At 38.3% G+C, this 19,201-nt stretch overlaps 1 protein-coding gene across 8 annotated transcripts in view; it reads left to right on the forward strand.

Annotated features, from left to right (window-relative positions):
- The window catches only part of LOC134211429 (four and a half LIM domains protein 2-like), a 589,158-nt gene that overhangs the window by 426,918 nt on the left and 143,039 nt on the right, over nucleotides 1-19,201 (forward strand). Inside the window, exon 3 of one of the 8 annotated variants that reach the window (XM_062688279.1) lies at nucleotides 15,355-15,489. The exons of the other annotated variants lie outside the window; for them this stretch is intronic. Coding sequence (XP_062544263.1) covers nucleotides 15,355-15,474 — 120 coding nt within the window. The 3' untranslated portion in view covers nucleotides 15,475-15,489. Of the gene's footprint in view, nucleotides 1-15,354; nucleotides 15,490-19,201 lie in introns of those variants that run through there. 8 annotated transcript variants of the gene reach the window in all.

A 19,201-nucleotide genomic window follows, 5' to 3' on the forward strand; every position in this document is an offset into this window, starting at 1 on the left:
CTTCGTCCAGTCGTTGGAAGACGTGCTCAGCGGATGGTGCTGTGAGAGACGCCCGTCCAACGCTCGATTATCAACTAGTAGGTTGCTGCTAAAGTCACTAGATGTAAAGTCTGGTGAAGCGAAATTGGTAAGCTTTGACAACCAAGAAAAATCTTGTTAAATTTTGGCAACCCCTTAAAAAATCGAGCTTTCGCACGGCTATTGATTTCTTCAAAGCCAGAGTCACCAACACTAATGTCACTGTGTAGGATGTATATAATAAAAGTGGGTGGGAATCTAGTTACAGCAAAAATATCACAAACACTTTGAAAAGAATACAACGAAATCACACACACTTTTATTCATTTGGAGAAGTCAATCATGTTAAGAAAATTATTTTGAGCTTTTTAGTGGAATGTCTTCACTTGTCATAATTTTTTTTTTTATTCTTTTATTCACTTGTCATAAGACGAGTTTGTACAATCCCATTTAATTCCACCACTTTATTGTACCTTGACAGATACGTATTTCGACCTCAACAGTAAGGCCGTCTTCAGTGTCTCGTACTTGACTCGACTAGTCGAGTGTGCCTTGAAATTGTTTTCCGGGAATTTTGTTAGATTTGTTATTGTGAAATTAATCCGGTACTGTTGTCTAGGTTGGGGCCCTCCTTAGCCGTGCGGTAAGATGCGCAGGCTACAAAGCAAGACCATGCTGAGGGTGGCTGGGTTCGATTCCCGGTGCCGGTCTAGGCAATTTTCGGATTGGAAATTCTCTCGACTACTCTGGGCATTAGGTATCATCGTGTTAGCCTCATGATATACGAATGCAAAAATGGTAACTTGGCTAAGAATTCAGTTAATAACTGAGGAAGTGCTTAATGAACAATAAGCTGCGAGGCGGCTCTGTCCCAGTGTAGGGATGTAATGCCAATAAGAAGAAGAAGACTGTTGTCTAGATTCTGTTTTAAAAATAATTGTTAGGGAAGTAATTCATAAGTTCATTTAGGGTTTTCCTTACATATTGTGTCCTAAATTTGGTCGGTGGATGGAATTCTCCCCGTTCACAAAATACGCTAAGAATTGTCAGAAAAATATATTTCAGGAATACCGAATAGAATTCTTCCTTAAATAATAAGCAGAATTTCTTTTGAAATTCTTCCAAAAAATCTTTCGTGCGTTTCAGAATTTAATCACAGTAATTTTTTCTTGAATTCTTGTATGCATTCATTGGAAATATCTTTCAAATATTCCACCATATTTTGTTTCAAAGAGATCCCTTCGAGATGGATCCCTTTGGAAATCTTCAAGGAATATCTTTGAATACTGTTCCAGGATTATCTCTGAAAGTTGCTCCAGGAATTAATTTGGAGGAATTCCTCTGAAAGTTCTTTGAGGAACTCTTCTAAAAGTTTATTGACGAATTCCTCCGGAAGGTCTTTAAGGAAATCCTCCAGAAGTTCCTTGGAGAATTCCTCCACTAGTTCCTTGAGTAATTCCTCCAGAAGTTACTTGAGGAATTCTTTCGAAAGTTACTTTAGGAATTCCTCTGGAAGTGAAGGAGCTCTTCCGGAAGTTCTTGAAGGAGTTCTACCGGAAGTTCTTCTAATCCTAATCCTCCGTAAAATCCTCCAGGAATTCCCCCGTAAGTCCTTCACGAGTTTCACCGGAAGCTGAAACAGAAATTCCTACGGAAGCTCCTCCAGGAAGCAGGAAGTTTTTCGAAGAAATTGCTGGATGAATTAATGGGGGAATTCCTTAATATACTTTCGGAGGAATTCCTGAAGGAACTTCCGGAGGAGTTCCTGGTGGAGCTTCCGAAGGAACTTAATGAAGAATTCCTGGAGGAACTTTCGGAGCAAATCCTGTTTAGAGATGAAACCTGCGGGGGAGTTCCTGAAGGAACCTCCGGAGCAAAACGTTGTCATGTTTTCCACGTTGCCTTTTTACTATTGAAAGATAAGGAATTTCAGAAGGAACTGCTAGCATTAAGGTAGCCTCACACCTCGGAAATTTGGTTCGCGGATTTTTCCCCCTGTATTTTTACATATGTTTTGTCATAATATTAATATTTGCTATTTATATGTTATTGTGAGAAGAGTTGAACCACATATAAAGAACACGTTTTGCAATCATAACAAAGTTTGCTATTCATTTATCATTTGCATTTTCAACATATCAATAATAATTGATTTTGATATCCCCTTTTCTGCAAATATTTTGTTATTGGCTTGCTATTATAATGGCAAAATGACTCATTTTTAAGCTATTCGCTCGAACAATGTCTGCTACCATTTTTGTTATTTTAGCAACTATATCAAACAAACGAACGTTAGATTTTGCTATTCTGTTATTCATATATAACTAGTAAAATTTATTATTCTTTTGCTACTTTCATCTATCCGGGATCCATCAGCATGATGACAGCATATTTTAAGCACAGAGGTTAGACAAAAAGGTTGAAATAGGCAAAAATTTGTCGAATTTCATATAAGCATAACTTTGCATGGCACTATCCGATCAAAGCGGAACCGTCGAACGCAGAAACTTTCCTAGTTTTCTATCCTTATTCTCATATCTCAGATCACTTGTTACTACGATGCACTCGATGGTAAAAGCATATGAACATATGGTGCAATGAACCAAATTTGGAAGTCATTTGTTGTAATTATTAACCTTTTGTCTGTGCTCTGGGGTCAATATGACCCCAGGCCACTTTGAGTGGCTGCCATTTTTGCCTTTCTCGTACAACAAAGTTGTACCGAAAGGCTATCATTTCACTACGAAAACGAACTTTTTATAGAAGCCTCGGAGACCCATAGTGTTATATACCAATCGACTAAGCTCGACAAACTGAGCACATGTCTGTCTGTCCGTGTGTATGTATGTGTGTGTGTGTGTATGTGTGTGCACAAAAGCTAAGAAAAACATTAGACAACTTTTCTTATAGTAATCCTCAACCGATTTCCTCGCAACAAGTTTCATTCGACAGGGGGCAAAGCCTAGTTGATCACTATTGAATTTGATAACGATCGACCGTTGCGTTTAAAAGTTATGAAGAAAATGGTACACCGAACCATATTAGCACCATATAAGGTTGGTGTCTTGGCTAAATGCTAGAAAGGCAGTATCACTACTCGGTGAATTAAGTTGGGTTTTTTAGTTTTCAACCGATTCTTCTAATTTTTGGAAGTTTGGTAAAGCTCTCCAAGATCTTTCTCCTAAGTGCAAATTCGCTTGAAAAATCTTGAAAATATGCGCTACAGTGTACTTTTTTCAAAAAACTTACGTTGTCTGTGCTCTGGGGTCAAATTGACCCCAAATTGAAATTGCTATAACTTTTTAAATGTTTGTCCAATTTTGGATTTTTGGGGCTGTTTCGAAAGATAATTTAATTATCTTTCAGGTCGTTATTGAAGATTGACTAGAGGTGGACGGATACATCGCGGGGATGGGTTTTCGTAAAAAAGGGTACAAAAACAGTGATTTTTCATGCTTATTTTACTTATATCTGAAAATCCTACCCATTTTGAACTGCACCTTTTCAAAAAGGTTATGCAGGAAAGCGTGTGCTTTGACATGAGGGATTGATTAGTTTAGACCTTGGTCGCAAGGTGGCGGTATATTTGAATTATTTTAGACCAGGGTTCTTATATCAGGGTTCACTCACTTCGACAGTAGATGGAAGAGACAAGCGCGGGGGTGAAAAATTCATTTTCAGTGCAAAACATAAACAAACTCGGTGGCTGCCCCATATAAAAATCCAAGATGGCTGAATCATGAAATTGGTATACTGCTACACCTGTTTGTATTCACCTTGTTTTAGACTACTCAAGTAATTCCGTTATATGGAATTTTCCTCATTGTAAATATTCTTATCGCACAAATTTGTAAAGATGACGTCTTTCTGGTGGGAATGGACTATCATGTGACGGAATAAATAATTAGGAAATTTACAAATAGGTGGCGCTAGTGTACTTGCAATATTTTTGCATATTTGAAATATTGCTTTAGCTTGAGATCCCTCATACCTACACCCAAGTTGTATTCGGCAACATTGTTCAGGATGTCCAGGACTACAAAGCGGTGCTCAATATAATGAGCACTTCTTCCAAGATGCGGCGATAGTGAGCTGTCATATTTGAGTATAGTGTTCCATGTGAGATCTGATGTATTATGGTTTGTAGCATTTTTGGAAAACATGAATGTTGTGGAGTTCATCAAAAGTTTTATTTGTATGCAGCGATGCTGCAAATAATAGAATGTGTTCACAGAATATGTTTTAGGTCATCCAATAAAACCCTGGAATTAATGCCTTTGGGTCTACATGCGTAACCAAAGATCAGCCAATTTGCCGCCTATTTGTAAAATTCCCAATTATTACTTCCGTCACAAGACAGTCCATTTCCGCTAGACGACCTTTGATCAAGACGCCATTTTAACAAATTTTAAATTTGTGCGATAAGAATATTTACACTGAGGAGAATTCTATATATGGGAATATCTTGATTAGTCTAAAATAATGAATTCAAATATACTACCACCTGGCGGTCAAGTTCTAAACTTATCAACGCCTCATGCCAAAGCACACGCCTTGCTGCATAACCTTTTTGAAAAGGTGCAGTTCAAAATGGGTAGGATTTTCGGATATAAGACAAATAATCATGAAAAATCACTGTTTTTGTACCCTTGTTCACTAAAACCCCTCCCCGCGATGTACCCGCCCACCAATAGTAAATTTTTGGTTAAGACCTGAAATATGATTAAGTTATCTTTCGAAACAGCCCCAAAAATCCAAAATCGGCCAAACAATAAAAAAGTTATAGCAATTTCAATTTGGGGTCAATTTGACCCCAGAGCACAGACAACGTAAGTTTTTTTGAGCACAGACAGAAGGTTAAATATCATCGAAAACCTATGATTCTTTATTCGAACAACTTATTAAAAGAAATCCTTACGTGTAAATGTATGACAAATATCAGCTTCTGATTTTAAAGAATTTAACGGTAAATCGTATATTAGAAACTATATAACTCAAACGTCCAGGGAAAAAAGCGGAACAATAACAAAATAATAAAGCAATGATTTGTAATAAATTCCACAATTTTGTGGAACAAAGACTTTTAGGGGAAACAGTTTTTTTATGCCAGTCTCCAGTAGCCTTGCGAGCAAAGGTGTAGGATTGCCAATCCGGAGATGGCGAGTTCGGTTCTTGGTCCGGTCCAGGTTGTTTTCGGGTTGGAAACTTTCTCGATAGTATAGGGTATATTTTTTTTGAAAAGATGTTCAATTTTGATACACATAGTTAAGTTTGCCATTTTAAGGTGTTTTAATGAGATATTGTGAAAAAATATTCGGCTGCCGGTGCGACTTAAACCCACACTATTCCATTAAGTACACAGACGTATTACCAATTATACAACAGCTGCCCTTGCGAGAAGTTGTTCCATTATTTGCTAATAACGATTGGATATAAGTCAATTCTTCGTATCCATCGATCTGCTTTGGCAACATTTCACACTTCCAAAAAAAGAAAAAACTGACTTCCCTCACATTTATCCTGGGTATAGTTTATCCATTGTACTTGGCAAACAAGATACATACTAATGCAATGGTAAGCATAGAAAAGCTTTCAATTAATAACTGATGAAATCCTAGTAGAAGACTAAGTTGAAAAGCCGACCATGTTCACGTTGGAATGTAGAATCATTGGAGAAGAAAAAGTATTTTTATGGAAAATTAAAACTTGAAAAAGCATGAAAAAACTTCAACATGGTCAAAACGTAAACGGAACGAATCGCAATGTTCACAAGACTTGTAGAGCACACCAAAAGCTTTCGTTTATAGTTGTTGCGATGATTTCCGGCGTTTATATCTCTTGTTAGATTTTTTCAAAATTGAAACTATGTAGCCCAAAAACACTAAATTGACTTGAGCCACCTCGAAATTTTATCCGAATTAGCTGAAAATTTGACAGAAGGCTAATCTTACCATAAGAATTGTGATTCTGGGCTGATCGTGTACATTTTTGATACTTTTTGAATACATGAAGAGGTTTAATGAGCACCTCGAGTGGTGCAAAAGGAATCAAATGTTGTAAGCTATCTTAAAACGATATCGGCATCTACGCAAAGCCGTACTGTTCAATATCCGTCCCAGACTCGAGGCTATTTGTTGCCGCAAACACTTGGTGATGGCGCAAGCTTTGAAACCTCTCGTCCATCAACTTAGATGGAAATGAGTGCACATTGCATTTAAATCATTTGCACAATTCTGTCATTCACCGGGCACAACTTGTCACTACTCGGTTCACAGAGACCGTCCCCAGAAGTACCGGGCCATCAAATATAGGTAAACTGATCTCTCGGCATCGCGTCATGGCGCGTGGGAGCTCGAAAGGAAGCAAAGATTGAAAAGACTACAAAATCGGACAACTTGTTTCGTCCGGGAGGAGATGACCCATTTGTAAAATTAACTTGGTTTGGCTTTCCCAAATTTCAGACCGTGTTGGATTTTCAATTATCCAAACCCACACGCGCAGAGGTACAACAACCATAGAAATATGACACACATCAGAGGCAAATCATTGACGCCTTTTTTCTTCTGACCAGTTTTTTTTTTCCTCATTAGTCAAGAAACGATACGAGCCACGGACTCTCCGCTTTGAAGAGCAGGTTAAGCTGCGCTCTAATTTTCGTCTTAGTTATCAGACGGAATCAATGATGAAAAATGATACTAATTCTACAACACAATTTTTTTTCTTATTTCGTCAAAAAATGCAACTTTTTTAATTTATTTTCAAAATTTTAATAAAACAGTTAAATTTATTCGATTTCTAACTCGGGAAAAAGGTAGTGTAGTGACGTATTACAAAAAATAGTATAAAAGATTGCACGTTTTAAATAATCTATTGTGAATAACATTATTCGCCTAATAAGACGAAAATCGCTTCACAACCCCATATGATCTTGCAGTTGATACGTGTGCTGAATTGTGGCGCTTTTCATCTTTGGCTGGTCGTACGGTGATGCCTCCTCCATATAATAGCATAGAACGCTCTCTCACGTAATTTCGGTTCGGTAGAATTTTGCACCCGGCTGCGACTGCGGCAGCCACTTGTTTACAGCTGGCCGCGAAAAGTTGCGTCTATTTTGAGACACGTGTAAGTGGGCGTCTGCGGTCCAAACATGCGGCGGGAGGAGGACAACAAAAACAAAACGCCTCATTGTTTCCTTGGAAGTGTCTCCTCTAGTTGGTGACAACATGGGAATAAATTAGGATCAGGGTCACACGGCTTGCCGATATTGGGTAAACATAAAATAGCCCGACATAATAATCTTACACAGGAAAAAACAAGGATATAAAAAGTATGAAAGTATAAGTAGCCAAACTTTAGTTCTGGGAGAATTGCATGAGCATGAGCATTATGACCGCACAATTCGTAGTTGCTACTCCGTGATTGACTGAACTTGCGAAATTGTACAGATAACACAATGAATAGGGCTTAGGATTAGCTACCCATTCTCAATGTACACGTTTCGGGAACTCAAATATTTAAAGTCAATAACGGCGCCGGCCACGTCCTTACGGTCATATAGGAATGGAAGGATTGTTAGTCCGACTCTCGTTGCTACTAGAGACCGAGTATACCTCTGCATCTCCACGATTGTCTTGGGATAGGATATCGTTTTAGTTACAAAGGATAATTTATCTGGATTCACTTTGGTAAGCGATGCGATCTATGGGATGGGAAATAACACTAATACGAGTTAAAAGTTAAAAAAAACATGCACGCCCGGTGGCATATGAAAACTGAGGAGATTCCTGTTTTGGGCGACCGCACGGAAGTGCAGCACTCTGTACTCACTTACTCGATGGCTACAGCAAACTATTGAAGAACTCGCTTTTTTCGACCGCGCGCGACATGCGCATGAGCCACCGAACACTTTATTACCGGCCGCGCAATGCAGAACAAAATATTTCGGCTGATCACGCGATCGTTCTGCTGTCCGAAACAAGAGAAATCACGCACTGAACACAAACTTTAGTTCTGGGAGAATTTGCCGCAAATTTTATTTGTTCTCTATGATTATTTCCCTACCAGAACACAATATGTTAGAGCCATTCAGATTGGGCTAGCGCTTAGATCATGTTAAGTGAAACCCTGTAAAAATACTACAGAGTTGTTGACTATGCAATTCATATTAAATTTTATTAATCACAGTTGTCTAGTGACGACAACTGACAAATAATTTTCTATCATACTTTTAATGCCAGTTTAGGCCGCCTTTAGCTTTCCATAATCACGTTTTAGTTTTCCATAAACAAATGTATCTAATAAGAAATATACGTTTTTGTTTAGTGTTCAATACAAGCTTCTACAGTTTAGTAATGGTTCGCGTCGTGAGAAGTACCACGCATCCTGCATTAATACACCATGTGGAGAGCAGCAAGATTATTCGTACCAAGTATACATATTTCTAACTATTTAACTTTTAGTTATCTTCATTGCTTTGAAGCTCTAATTTAAATTTCAGCAAAGTGGAATGGGCTCCCCACGCCAAAGCAATCATCCATTAATGATAGTAATTACATTAGCTGAAAATAAGGGAAGACATTCGCTCAAATTGACCTCAAACCTGTCGGAAAATCAAATCTTATCCAATGGACACAAGTTTCCCATCGTTAATGGATGCCGTCGTTAGCTGACGCAAAAACCTGTACCGCCTTCCAACGCAATCAACAGAAGCCGCACGAATGCAATAAATCAAACATATGCAAAATTTGCTGGCGAGGAAATCGACTTACAATTTTGTCGGATCCAATCTCTATCCCCGATCTCTGCAGCAAGGCCGTAAGCACGGAAACCTTTCGACTGTCAACTTTGCAACACAAGTCGCGGCTGTGAGCAACAGCCGCCGGAATTGAATTGCACTCCGACTATCTATCGATCGATCGATGTGGCCTTTCCTAAGTAGCTAGAAATGAGTCGACCAAGCTGAGGTCAAATTTGCATGTTCCAGATTACGAGCTCCGCGCTCACAGTTTGTCGAGCTGCTGTAGGAAAAACGCTCGGTTCTATGATGTGGGTTGCCTAATTGTTTATTTATACTAGCGGTGATGCGTTTTCCACATCGTTCGGCAGCTTCCCTGCGGTGTGGAGGAATTTCCGTGCGGTGGTGTCTCCATAGCGGGTGGATAACCTTCCCACACAGACCGGGGATAGAATTGGCGCGGAGGTGCGAGAGTCTTGGGGTTCCACCGATTAGCATGTGTAAACAATAAATCAAAATTAGATTTGCTCTAAATATCGGTTTGCTACTGTATGGGATGCGCGTCGATATTGCCCACTGCCCCAAGGAGATGATCGTTTCTCATGGGTTATTATTAATTATATGTAAAAATAGGAATTATTTATTGTTAGTAGTAATGCTTATTAGCCAAGAATTAACTTTTGAATTGGATTCCGTTATGCAAGGTTCGATCACAGACAAGCATACATAACAGATGAAACATTTACTCATCAAATTCATGCTGATAATCCATAACTTCTTCTTCTTCCTATTGTTATTACATCCACACACTGGGACAGAGCCGCCTCGCAGCTTAGTGTTCATTAAGCACTTCCACAGTTATTAACAGCGAGGTTTCTAAGCCAAGTTACCATTTTTGCATTTGTATATCATGAGGCTAACACGATGATACTTTTATGCCCAGGGAAGTCGAGGCAATTTCCAATCCGAAAATTGTCATTTGATTCACATTTTCTAGAACCTTTTACTTATACTGAAGCGCTTGAATGTACGAATTTCGATTCCCCACTCTTTTTTAAATGACTTGTTTTGGAATAAGGCCTTCCGAGAAATCGCATAAAATTCTACAGAGATTCTGCAGGGCTTTGAAAAAATCCTTTCAAACTTCTAAAGAATTCTTTTTTTAAATTCCAGAATTTTTAAAGCATTCCTTCCAAAATTCTGCAGAAGTTCATTCTCAATTATCTTCGGGAGTTTCCACAAATTCTACAGAAGCCCTCTAGGAGTTTTTGAAAAAATCTCTCCAGGAACTTCTTGAAGAATCGTTTTCTAATATATTGAAGAATTCCTTCAGAAATACTTTGAGAATACTAAGGTTCCTTCGATAATTTCGTCAGGAACTTCTTTACGGTTTCCTTCAGTGATCTCTCTAGGAATTTTTCTTGAAAATTCTTCGCGAATTTCTTCAGTAGATGAACCACTAAAAGTGTAATTCTGTGTAATTCGTATTGAAAATACTAGCAAAAATCTTGAAATGTGCCTTTCTTAGCCTAGCGGTTACAAAGCAACGCCATGCCGAATATGATCCATAATGTGTATATATTTTTGGTACCTCCTTATGCCTGTGAGCATTATCGCATTAGATTTCTGGCACCGGAATGTGAAAATGGCGAATCGGCTAAGAAACCTCATAGTTAATAACTGTGGAAGTGCTTAATGAACACTAAGCTGCGATACGGCCATTCTCAAATGGGGATAAAATTGCAGAAAAAGAAGCACAGAAGAGATAATTCGAGCAGGACACACATGAAATTCATATAGAAAATATTCAGGCGTGAATTGGAGGAAGAATTCTTGAAGAGGAATTCCTAGAAGTTTCTGAAGAAGAAATTCTCCAAAAATCTTAATGCAAGAATATTCTACAATTCTTGTAAAACGACTGCCTAGAATTCGCGAAAAAGACTCTCCTCCAGAATATGTGGGGGAAGATTTCCTGAGAACCCGAGAAAAAGGAATACCTGGGTAGGGGTTCTTTAGAATTGTTGGTGGAAAAAGTAAGTCTTCAGAACACTTAGAAAAATAATTCCCCAGAATTCCTGGAAATGGATGAACCCAGAATACTTGGAGAATCAATTTCCCAGAATTCAATTTTCAGAGTTTTCAAAGCTCATCGAAATCCTTGGAGGAAGACATAATTTCTGAAGGGGGATATTTTCAGAACCCCTTGGAAGGATTAATGGTAAAACTTTTGAAATCTGTGCGAGAGGTGTCACAAGTTTTACAATTCATCAATTCGATGTATCACTACTGATGCTTACGAATATTTGTGTTGAAATCAACAGACGTTTTATAATTTATATTTTTGCTGAATAGTGATGTGAATTTGAAAATATTATATATGTACAGATAACCAGACCATTTATTGTTTTTGTTTGCAAATCTGGTTAAATTGATCATAATTAATTATCTTAAAGATAAATCATCCAGCTCAAACCTTTGTATGGCGTATGTGGCGGGACCATCATCATCACCATCATCATCAATTCACCAGAATTCCTAGAAAAATCATAACCCGGTATGCTTGTAATATGAGTTTCCCAGAATTCCTAGTGAAGGAATATCGCAGATTTCCTGAGGGATGATTTTTTAGCAAAAGGAAGTCCACAGAATTCTTGATGAAGAAATTTTCCAGAATACCTGGAGTGGGAAGATCAATTCCCCTCTATTATTAGAAGGAGAATTCTCCCGAATTCTTTGAATCCTTGTAGATGGAATACCCTAGATTTACTGGAGAAAGAATTTTCCAGAATTCTGGTAATAGGAATTTCCTACGAAAGGTTCCCTGTAAATGGTACCTAAAATGCTAAGCTGATCATCGTATCATCCGTCCACCGTGGACGGATTTCAAATCAGATATTCAAAATCCGTACAGCTTATTTTTAACTAAATATCTAAATTACAACCAATCGATTGACTCTACTACCACTATAAATAGTTCAATACGTAGCAATGAAGAGCAGTACAATGGTACAATAATAGTGGAGTCCAGTTCATCCCAAAAAATCTGAACCCATCAAATTGTCCTCAGTTCCATCCAATAGAGAAATTTTGGACAATAATTGGGCAGAAACTGAAGACAAATGGAGCAGTCATCAGAGAAATTGGCCAAATGAAGAATTGGTGGAAACAGCTAACCAAAATCATTTCCAAAAAAGGTGTGCGTCAGCCGGCGGCAAGTCAAGCGGCAGCAACAGAAAAGGGCAAGTCAATCTTCGAAATAACGATGTATGATTTAATTCAGTTATTTCTTCTTCTTCTTCTTCTTCTTCTTCTTCTTCTTCTTCTTCTTCTTCTTCTTCTTCTTCTTCTTCTTCTTCTTCTTCTTATTAGCATTACATTCCCACACTGGGACAGAGCCGCCTCGCAGCTTAGTGTTCATTAAGCACTTCCACAGTTATTAACTGCGAGGTTTCTAAGCCAGGTTACCGTTTTTGCATTCGTATATCATGAGGCTAGCACGACTAACTTAATGTGAACTTGATAGTTCGGTTAATTACTTAAAAAGTGAGCTGAATAGCATTCTATTCAGGATCCCTCTTGAAGCTGTATGTAAGCCAGAAATGTACTGTTATCCGAACTTTTGGTTGCTTGGGCAAGATGCCGTTAACCATTGGCATCGACGGAGTGGACAAGAAAATTAAAGAGCAGTTTGGGTTTACACCATGAACAACTCAAGTCACGAACTCAACGTCCAAAGAACTTGAAACGAGCATACAAGCAACTATTTGTCGAAGAAGAAGATATGCCAATCAAAGATTATGGAGAAAAACAATAGGAAGAGGAAATATCTACTGGGGAGTTTGACAGAACTATTTAATTGTGATAATATTACACGGAAAATCGTCCACATCTCACCGAGACTCGCATTAGCGATGTTGATAGTACGTCTAATGCAGAAATAATCTCTGTTGAGAATGTTTGCCGTGGACGATAAGACGTGATTCCGAAAGAGTTGGACTTGCATTAGACACTGGTAAGCAATTGCCAAAGCGCTGTTATTCTGGATGCGGCTGCCAAAGTCATGAGAGTACATGTGACAACCATGAATATAAATGAGAGTTCGATAAGACGAAATCGGGCATAATGGTGTAAATCCACAGTACGAAAAGCTTTTCAATCTGACAATGTACTCACGGTTAATTGGGGTGGAAAAAATGTCAGCACTCTCTAACCGGCAAAGATCATTCTGACCGTGTCGCGATTCTTAATCCGTGTATTTCAAGTACAGGAAATTCAGGCAACGTCGTAAGGTAGGCATTTATTGTTGGTATATGTATCACATCAAAGCGAAGTGTAATGGAACGTACACACGGTCAAGCAGTTTGACCAACATTGACTCCACCTCTCGTTTATTCAAACATCCATCAAGTTTTACCAACAGCGACACGAACAATCAATTTATTCGACCAACAATATCACACACGAACGACCGAAACGCCAACTTAAGCACCAACCATCGAAAAATATATGGGGGTTTGTGCCACTTCACTACAAATGCTCAAACATGTTCGGCAAACCTTGACACCACCCCCGACAACTGAAACCAAAATCAAACCGTTTTAATTTTTTCCAACCGAACCGCCAACTGTCAAATGGTTGGTCGAACAACTTCACATACGTTCAAACAAAGCAGCAACCGAAGCGATTTCTTGGGGGCGGAGTCAATGTTCGTCAAACTGCTTGACTGATGTGTACGTTGCATAAGAAGAACTCTTCCGTTTTCCATCTCACAGAACACAATGTATATTGTCGGCGTAGCACCAAGTTAGAATTCGGAAGTCGGGACTTCCGAACCGAACTTTCTTCCGAAGTTTTATTTGTCAAACTAATTGGTGCGTTGTTTAGCGCATCTTTAGGCGAATCCAGCGCACTACTTCCGAAGTTGGGAAAGTTGCCTGTATCTGGAGAAAAATCCAACTTCGGTATAAAAAGCGGTATAAATTTATTCCGGATACACAATATTATGTATATTCATCTCTTGTCTTGTCTTGTCTTGGCGCATACGCAGCCAGTATTGAAATGCATCCAATCTCGTCGCTTCGTTTTGCTAACATGCGTGCTCTGCTCATGCTCACCACATAAAAATGAATTTCTGTCTGTCTGAACCTTATAGATTCAGAAACAACTGAATCGATCGGCGTGAAAATTGGTATGCAGAAGTTTTTGGAGTCGGGGAAAATTCTTAAAATGGTTCGAGACCCTTCCCTTCTTTGGAAAGGGGGGCTCCCATACAAATGAAACACCAATTTCATCATGACTCGAAAACTAATCAAGCAAATGGAACCATATCTGACATGTGGAGGTAGTGGAAGGAAAGATATGTTTCTGTGTTGGTTTGAAACCCCTCCCCCTTCTGGAAAGGGGGGCTCCCATACACCCATACAAATGAACCAGAAATTCTTCTGCATAACTTGAGAACTAACCAAATAATAAATCAAAACTGCGGTTGTCTGAAAGTGACCATGTTGTTGGGATTTTTGACATTTAAACACATACAACAACAGTGTTGCACTACCGAGATACGTTCACAAATGATCCTTGGATCGATTGATTCTCGATTCAATTGTTTATTATTGAAAATGGATCACAAGTTAACGTTTCCACCGGATTGATGTCTTTCCCGTCAAAATTTTGTCAGTTTGCGTCAATGAACTTATTTCTCAAGGCAAGGTACCGACCTAGCCTAGTTCACATGGCGTTAAAACGTCACAGGTGTGCAGCGGGAAAAAGCGGTAAAGCAGCGTCGCCGCGCCGATGAACACCTGCATCATTCCAACACTGCGTGCACGTGGCGTTGAAAAGGGCCCAAGTGTTTTCAAACATCGTCCAACAAAAAAAATTTCATCATCTGAGTCCCAAAAATGCTCCAAGAAAAAAAAACGATTTTCATCAAAAAAAAAATTTTTTTAAGTAACGTCAGATCTCGACTTTTCATGCATTTTTAAATCATTTGGCATCAAAAAAAAATCGTCCCTCCTTAGAAAAATTTTCAAGGGTAAAAATTTCTAAACTTTGATGAGTTTTAGGCATACCTAAATCATGTTCGATTGAGCTTAAATTTTGCATGGAGTCAAATTTTGGGGTAATGAAATAGCACTGTCGTTTTTTGAAATTCGATGACAATTTTTTCCCATACATTCCATTGGCACCCTACTGACCATAGATTCTTTCTTTCTCGTCGTCGTTTCTTTCTAGTTTTTAGTTGACATTTTATATTGTGCATTTCGTTATTGCGAGTTAGTTTCGAATATACATATTCCAAAACCCTTATCTCCATTCTTAAAAGGTTTTTTGGTTATAAAATCGTTTTCATCGGCCACACTCTACGGCTCTACTATAGATGTATATTTATTACGGAATGGATCATTCGATAGAAAAACTAATACATTCTATTTTAGTTTAAGAGTTAAGCTAGTTTAGGAAAATGTAGATTATATTCAAAGCGATGGTTCTTCCTATAACGTCAATCAGCTATTTTTCTCGGGTGTTTTTAAATTTTATTTTAGTAACCTGTTCGTATTTCTCACGAGATTTAATCTGAAATTCCTTTTTGATCCTGTAAGCTTTCGGCAACGTCACAACATCAAAGGTATGCAGCTGCTACATATGAGCTACCAAATGAGGGATTAGAAAACTATTCTCACCGTACTTGCTTTGGATTTTCATTGATTCGAAATCAATAACGATGCCGGCCGAGTCCTCACAGTCAACTTAGGATTAGGAGAGGATAATTGGTTCGACATTCATTGCCACAAGAGACCCAGGAACCCTCTGCAGCTCCGTGAGCGCCACGAGAAATGGATAGTTGATTTGATAAGAAGGTAATCTATAGGAAGTCGCCTTGGTAAGCGACTAAATAACTATTTTGAACGAAGTTATGTCAAAAACCCGCACAAGCAGAACCATGATGAATACACCACTAGGTGTTCCAATCTACCTAATTCAGCCATCTTGGATTTTAGTATGAGAGAGCCAGCGGGTTTGTTTTCGTTTTACACTGAAAATAGGAGAGCCAGTGGGTTTGTTTCCGTTTTACAGTAAATTAATTTTTCACCCCTGCCTTCTTCTCTTCTATAAACTTTGCAGATTGGAGCACCTAGTAGTGTATTCATCTTGAGCAGAACTAAGCATTTCTACGATCGTGCGATCGTTCTCCGTCCGATAGAAAACACGAGAAAACGCACACTCGAAACACGATCGATCGCGCACTGATTGATTTACTTTCCGATCGCACTAATTGTTTAAGTTTAGTACGGAATGGATCATTCCATAGAAAAACTAATACATTCTACTAAATTAATGATTTCGTGTGTGTTACTTCTACGTGAAGTTAAACGATTTACAATGATATGGAAATGCTAATATCATCTTCCAAATTCGGACGTACATGTTCATGATAGCATTAGAGGCGAAAGTATAGAATTGATAGTTCCGTTAGGATACGGCAGGCATGAAGAATGTTTTTATAGAAGTCGATTTGAAAGCGAGCGGAGGGCAATATTTGTGATGGCATATATCGCACGACCTTCCTTCTGCCAAGCTCCCGTATGAAGGGGGAGGGAAGAATATCAGTGTGGAAGCTGATATATCTCCACTGGCAAAAGGAAGGTGGTTTGACTTGCTCATATGCCATCGCGTGCGGAAGGATTTGCTATCGACGAGTACTGTCTCCAAATTTCTATTATGACATCAGCATCTAGTCGAATAGGATTGCAATGAGAAAACAGAACTGTGCAATAAAAATCCTATCCGACTAGATGCATGATGTCATATTAGAAATTTGGAGACAGTACTCGTCGATATAAATCCTTCCGTACGCGATGGCATATGAGCAAGTCAAACCACCTTCCTTTTGCCAGTGAGATATATCAGCTCACACTGATATTCTTCCCTTCATACGGGAGCTTAGGCAGAAGGAAGGTCGTGCGATATATGCCATCGCCAAATATTGCCTCCGCTTTCAAATCGACTTCTATAAAAACATTCTTCATGCCTGCCGTATCCTAACGGAACTATCAATTCTATACTTTCGCCTCTAATGCTATCATGAACATGTACGTCCGAATTTGGAAGATGATATTAGCATTTCCATATCATAATACATTCTAGTTAAGTTGGGAGTTAAGTTGGTTAAGGAAAATGGAGATTATATTCATTGCGATGGTTCTTTTTTTTTTCTTTATTAAGGAGACTTTCAGCCCTTCGTCTCTGATTTTTTCTTCAGTAATTTGTTCGTCCGTCGAGTCAAGTACGAGACACTGAAGACGACCACACAGTTGTGGTCGAAATACGTATCTGCAAAGATATCGAAAATAATTGGTGGAATTAAATGGAGAGTACTTAATTCGTCTTAGACGGTTGAATACATTCCACTAAAAGAGCTTTATATATTTTTCTGAATTTGTTCGTATTTCTTACGAGATTTGATTTGAAATCTCTTTTTGACCCTGCTAGCTCCCGGCAAGGTCACAACATCAATGCTATGCAACATATTCATCGTAGATGAATATGTAATTATGTTATAGCAGAGGTTGATTACCAAATTTTCTAAACGGTTGTTCAAATCATAGGTACCGTGAGCGTGCCTTATTCTGCGCGGCTCCTAATTCTGCGCACTTTGACACTAAAACATTTTTTAAAATTTTGTTTGCTGTTATTATTATATTTACTTACATGTCACCAAAAAGTTGGGAATTTATTGTTGTCATGGGCACATAATTAGGCAAAAAATTAGCATTGATAACGAGAATATGAGGAAAACCAAAATCGGTAAAATCGAAAATGTCAAAAAATGACCGCCAATAGCAGCAGCGCTAAAACGCACATAAACATGTTTTTCTCAAATTTGAGCAAAAAAAAAAGATTTGGACTCATTTTTTTTAAAGCGGAGTGCAAAAGCAGATCATTTGTTGCTTTAATATGACGACGCCACAAAATTTAAATTCTGTTCCTAATTGTGCGCGCGGAATGCATAGGTACAATAACCCTGGCTTGTCAACCCAAAATGAACGTAGCAACTGTTTTGGCATGGAAACATATTTCATTTATTTCCATCTTTCTTATATATAAAAATGAAATGGTCTGTGTTCGTATCCGCATAACTCGAAAACGGCTAGATGGATTTTTTTCATTTCTTCAGCAGAAACATTCGTTATAGTTTCCGACGGGTTTATATGATATTTCCTAATGTGAAAATCACGGGTAAGATGGAGTAAATCGTGAAGAACTAAAATCAAGATTCGTATGGATATTTCGCATGGGCAGTTCTCAACGCGTATTCTCGCCTACTATGCAGGACAACGTCTGCTGGGTCAACTAGTTCCATATAAATATCGGATTTGATCGGAATAAAAAAATGCCTTTTCATCAATGGCGAACTTTAGTAAACAAGGCAAAACAGTGACTTGACCATTGGCATGAACACAATAACCGATCTGGAAAGTTGTCTAACGGAAAAAATGGATCGTCGAAAGCAACTTATGGCAACGGCGAGATAATGGACTTGAAAAATGAATAAGATCTTTGTGCACATACATCATACACACATACACGCACACACAGGTATCATTTCAATTCATCACAGCTGAGTCAACTGGGTTTGGGTCTAATTTGTCAGGTCTTATATTGAAGTTTTGGAGTAGACGTTTTTTCGTATACTTAGCGTACAAGAACGGTAAAACGTTGTAGTCAGATAGACTTTAGGAAACATACATGGTACTAACAACGTGCAAAAGTAATGAAATATTTGTATAAATATTCAAAACCGTTTTATGAGACAAAAAAATACTCAAACTGAGTGTTTATTGTGGTGCGGAACATTGTGCGCAGAATATGGAACATTTCAAAATATGTGCGCAGAATTAGGAACCATATGGCAATCCACAAATCGATTAATAATATATGTTCTTAGTCAATTTAATCAAAATTTTAATGATTCATAGTCTTCCGTGGATTATAGTTACACAACTACTACATACAGGTATTCATAAATCATTATGGTTTCTCGATAAAAACGATTTTTTTTTCAAAATTTTCTTAAATGCGCAGAATATGGCACCTCCACGGTACATGAAGATGTAGCAGAAGAGACTTTGATGTCTGTTCGTCACTTCGGCGTTATTGTCCAGTTATCAAACATAGCTTATTGCAAGAAGTATTAGCCGTTTCTAGATGTTTCAACCCCAATGAAAATATTGTAAGCTTCTATGTTAATCTTAATGCCTTTTGGTATACAACTTTCAGCGCCACTTTCTACCAGAACCCCAGCTGGTCAAAATCTATTTCCGAATAAAATTCAGCCTGTTTTCAATACAACAAACCCGATTACATAACAGTGCAAATTTTGCTGATATTTTCATGGTTGATCGTAAAGCTGACTTTTACGATTTAAAGCTGTGGCTTCGTCGTCAG

This window comes from Armigeres subalbatus, chromosome 2 (assembly GCF_024139115.2).
Source record: "Armigeres subalbatus isolate Guangzhou_Male chromosome 2, GZ_Asu_2, whole genome shotgun sequence".
Taxonomy (NCBI): Eukaryota; Metazoa; Arthropoda; class Insecta; order Diptera; family Culicidae; genus Armigeres; species Armigeres subalbatus.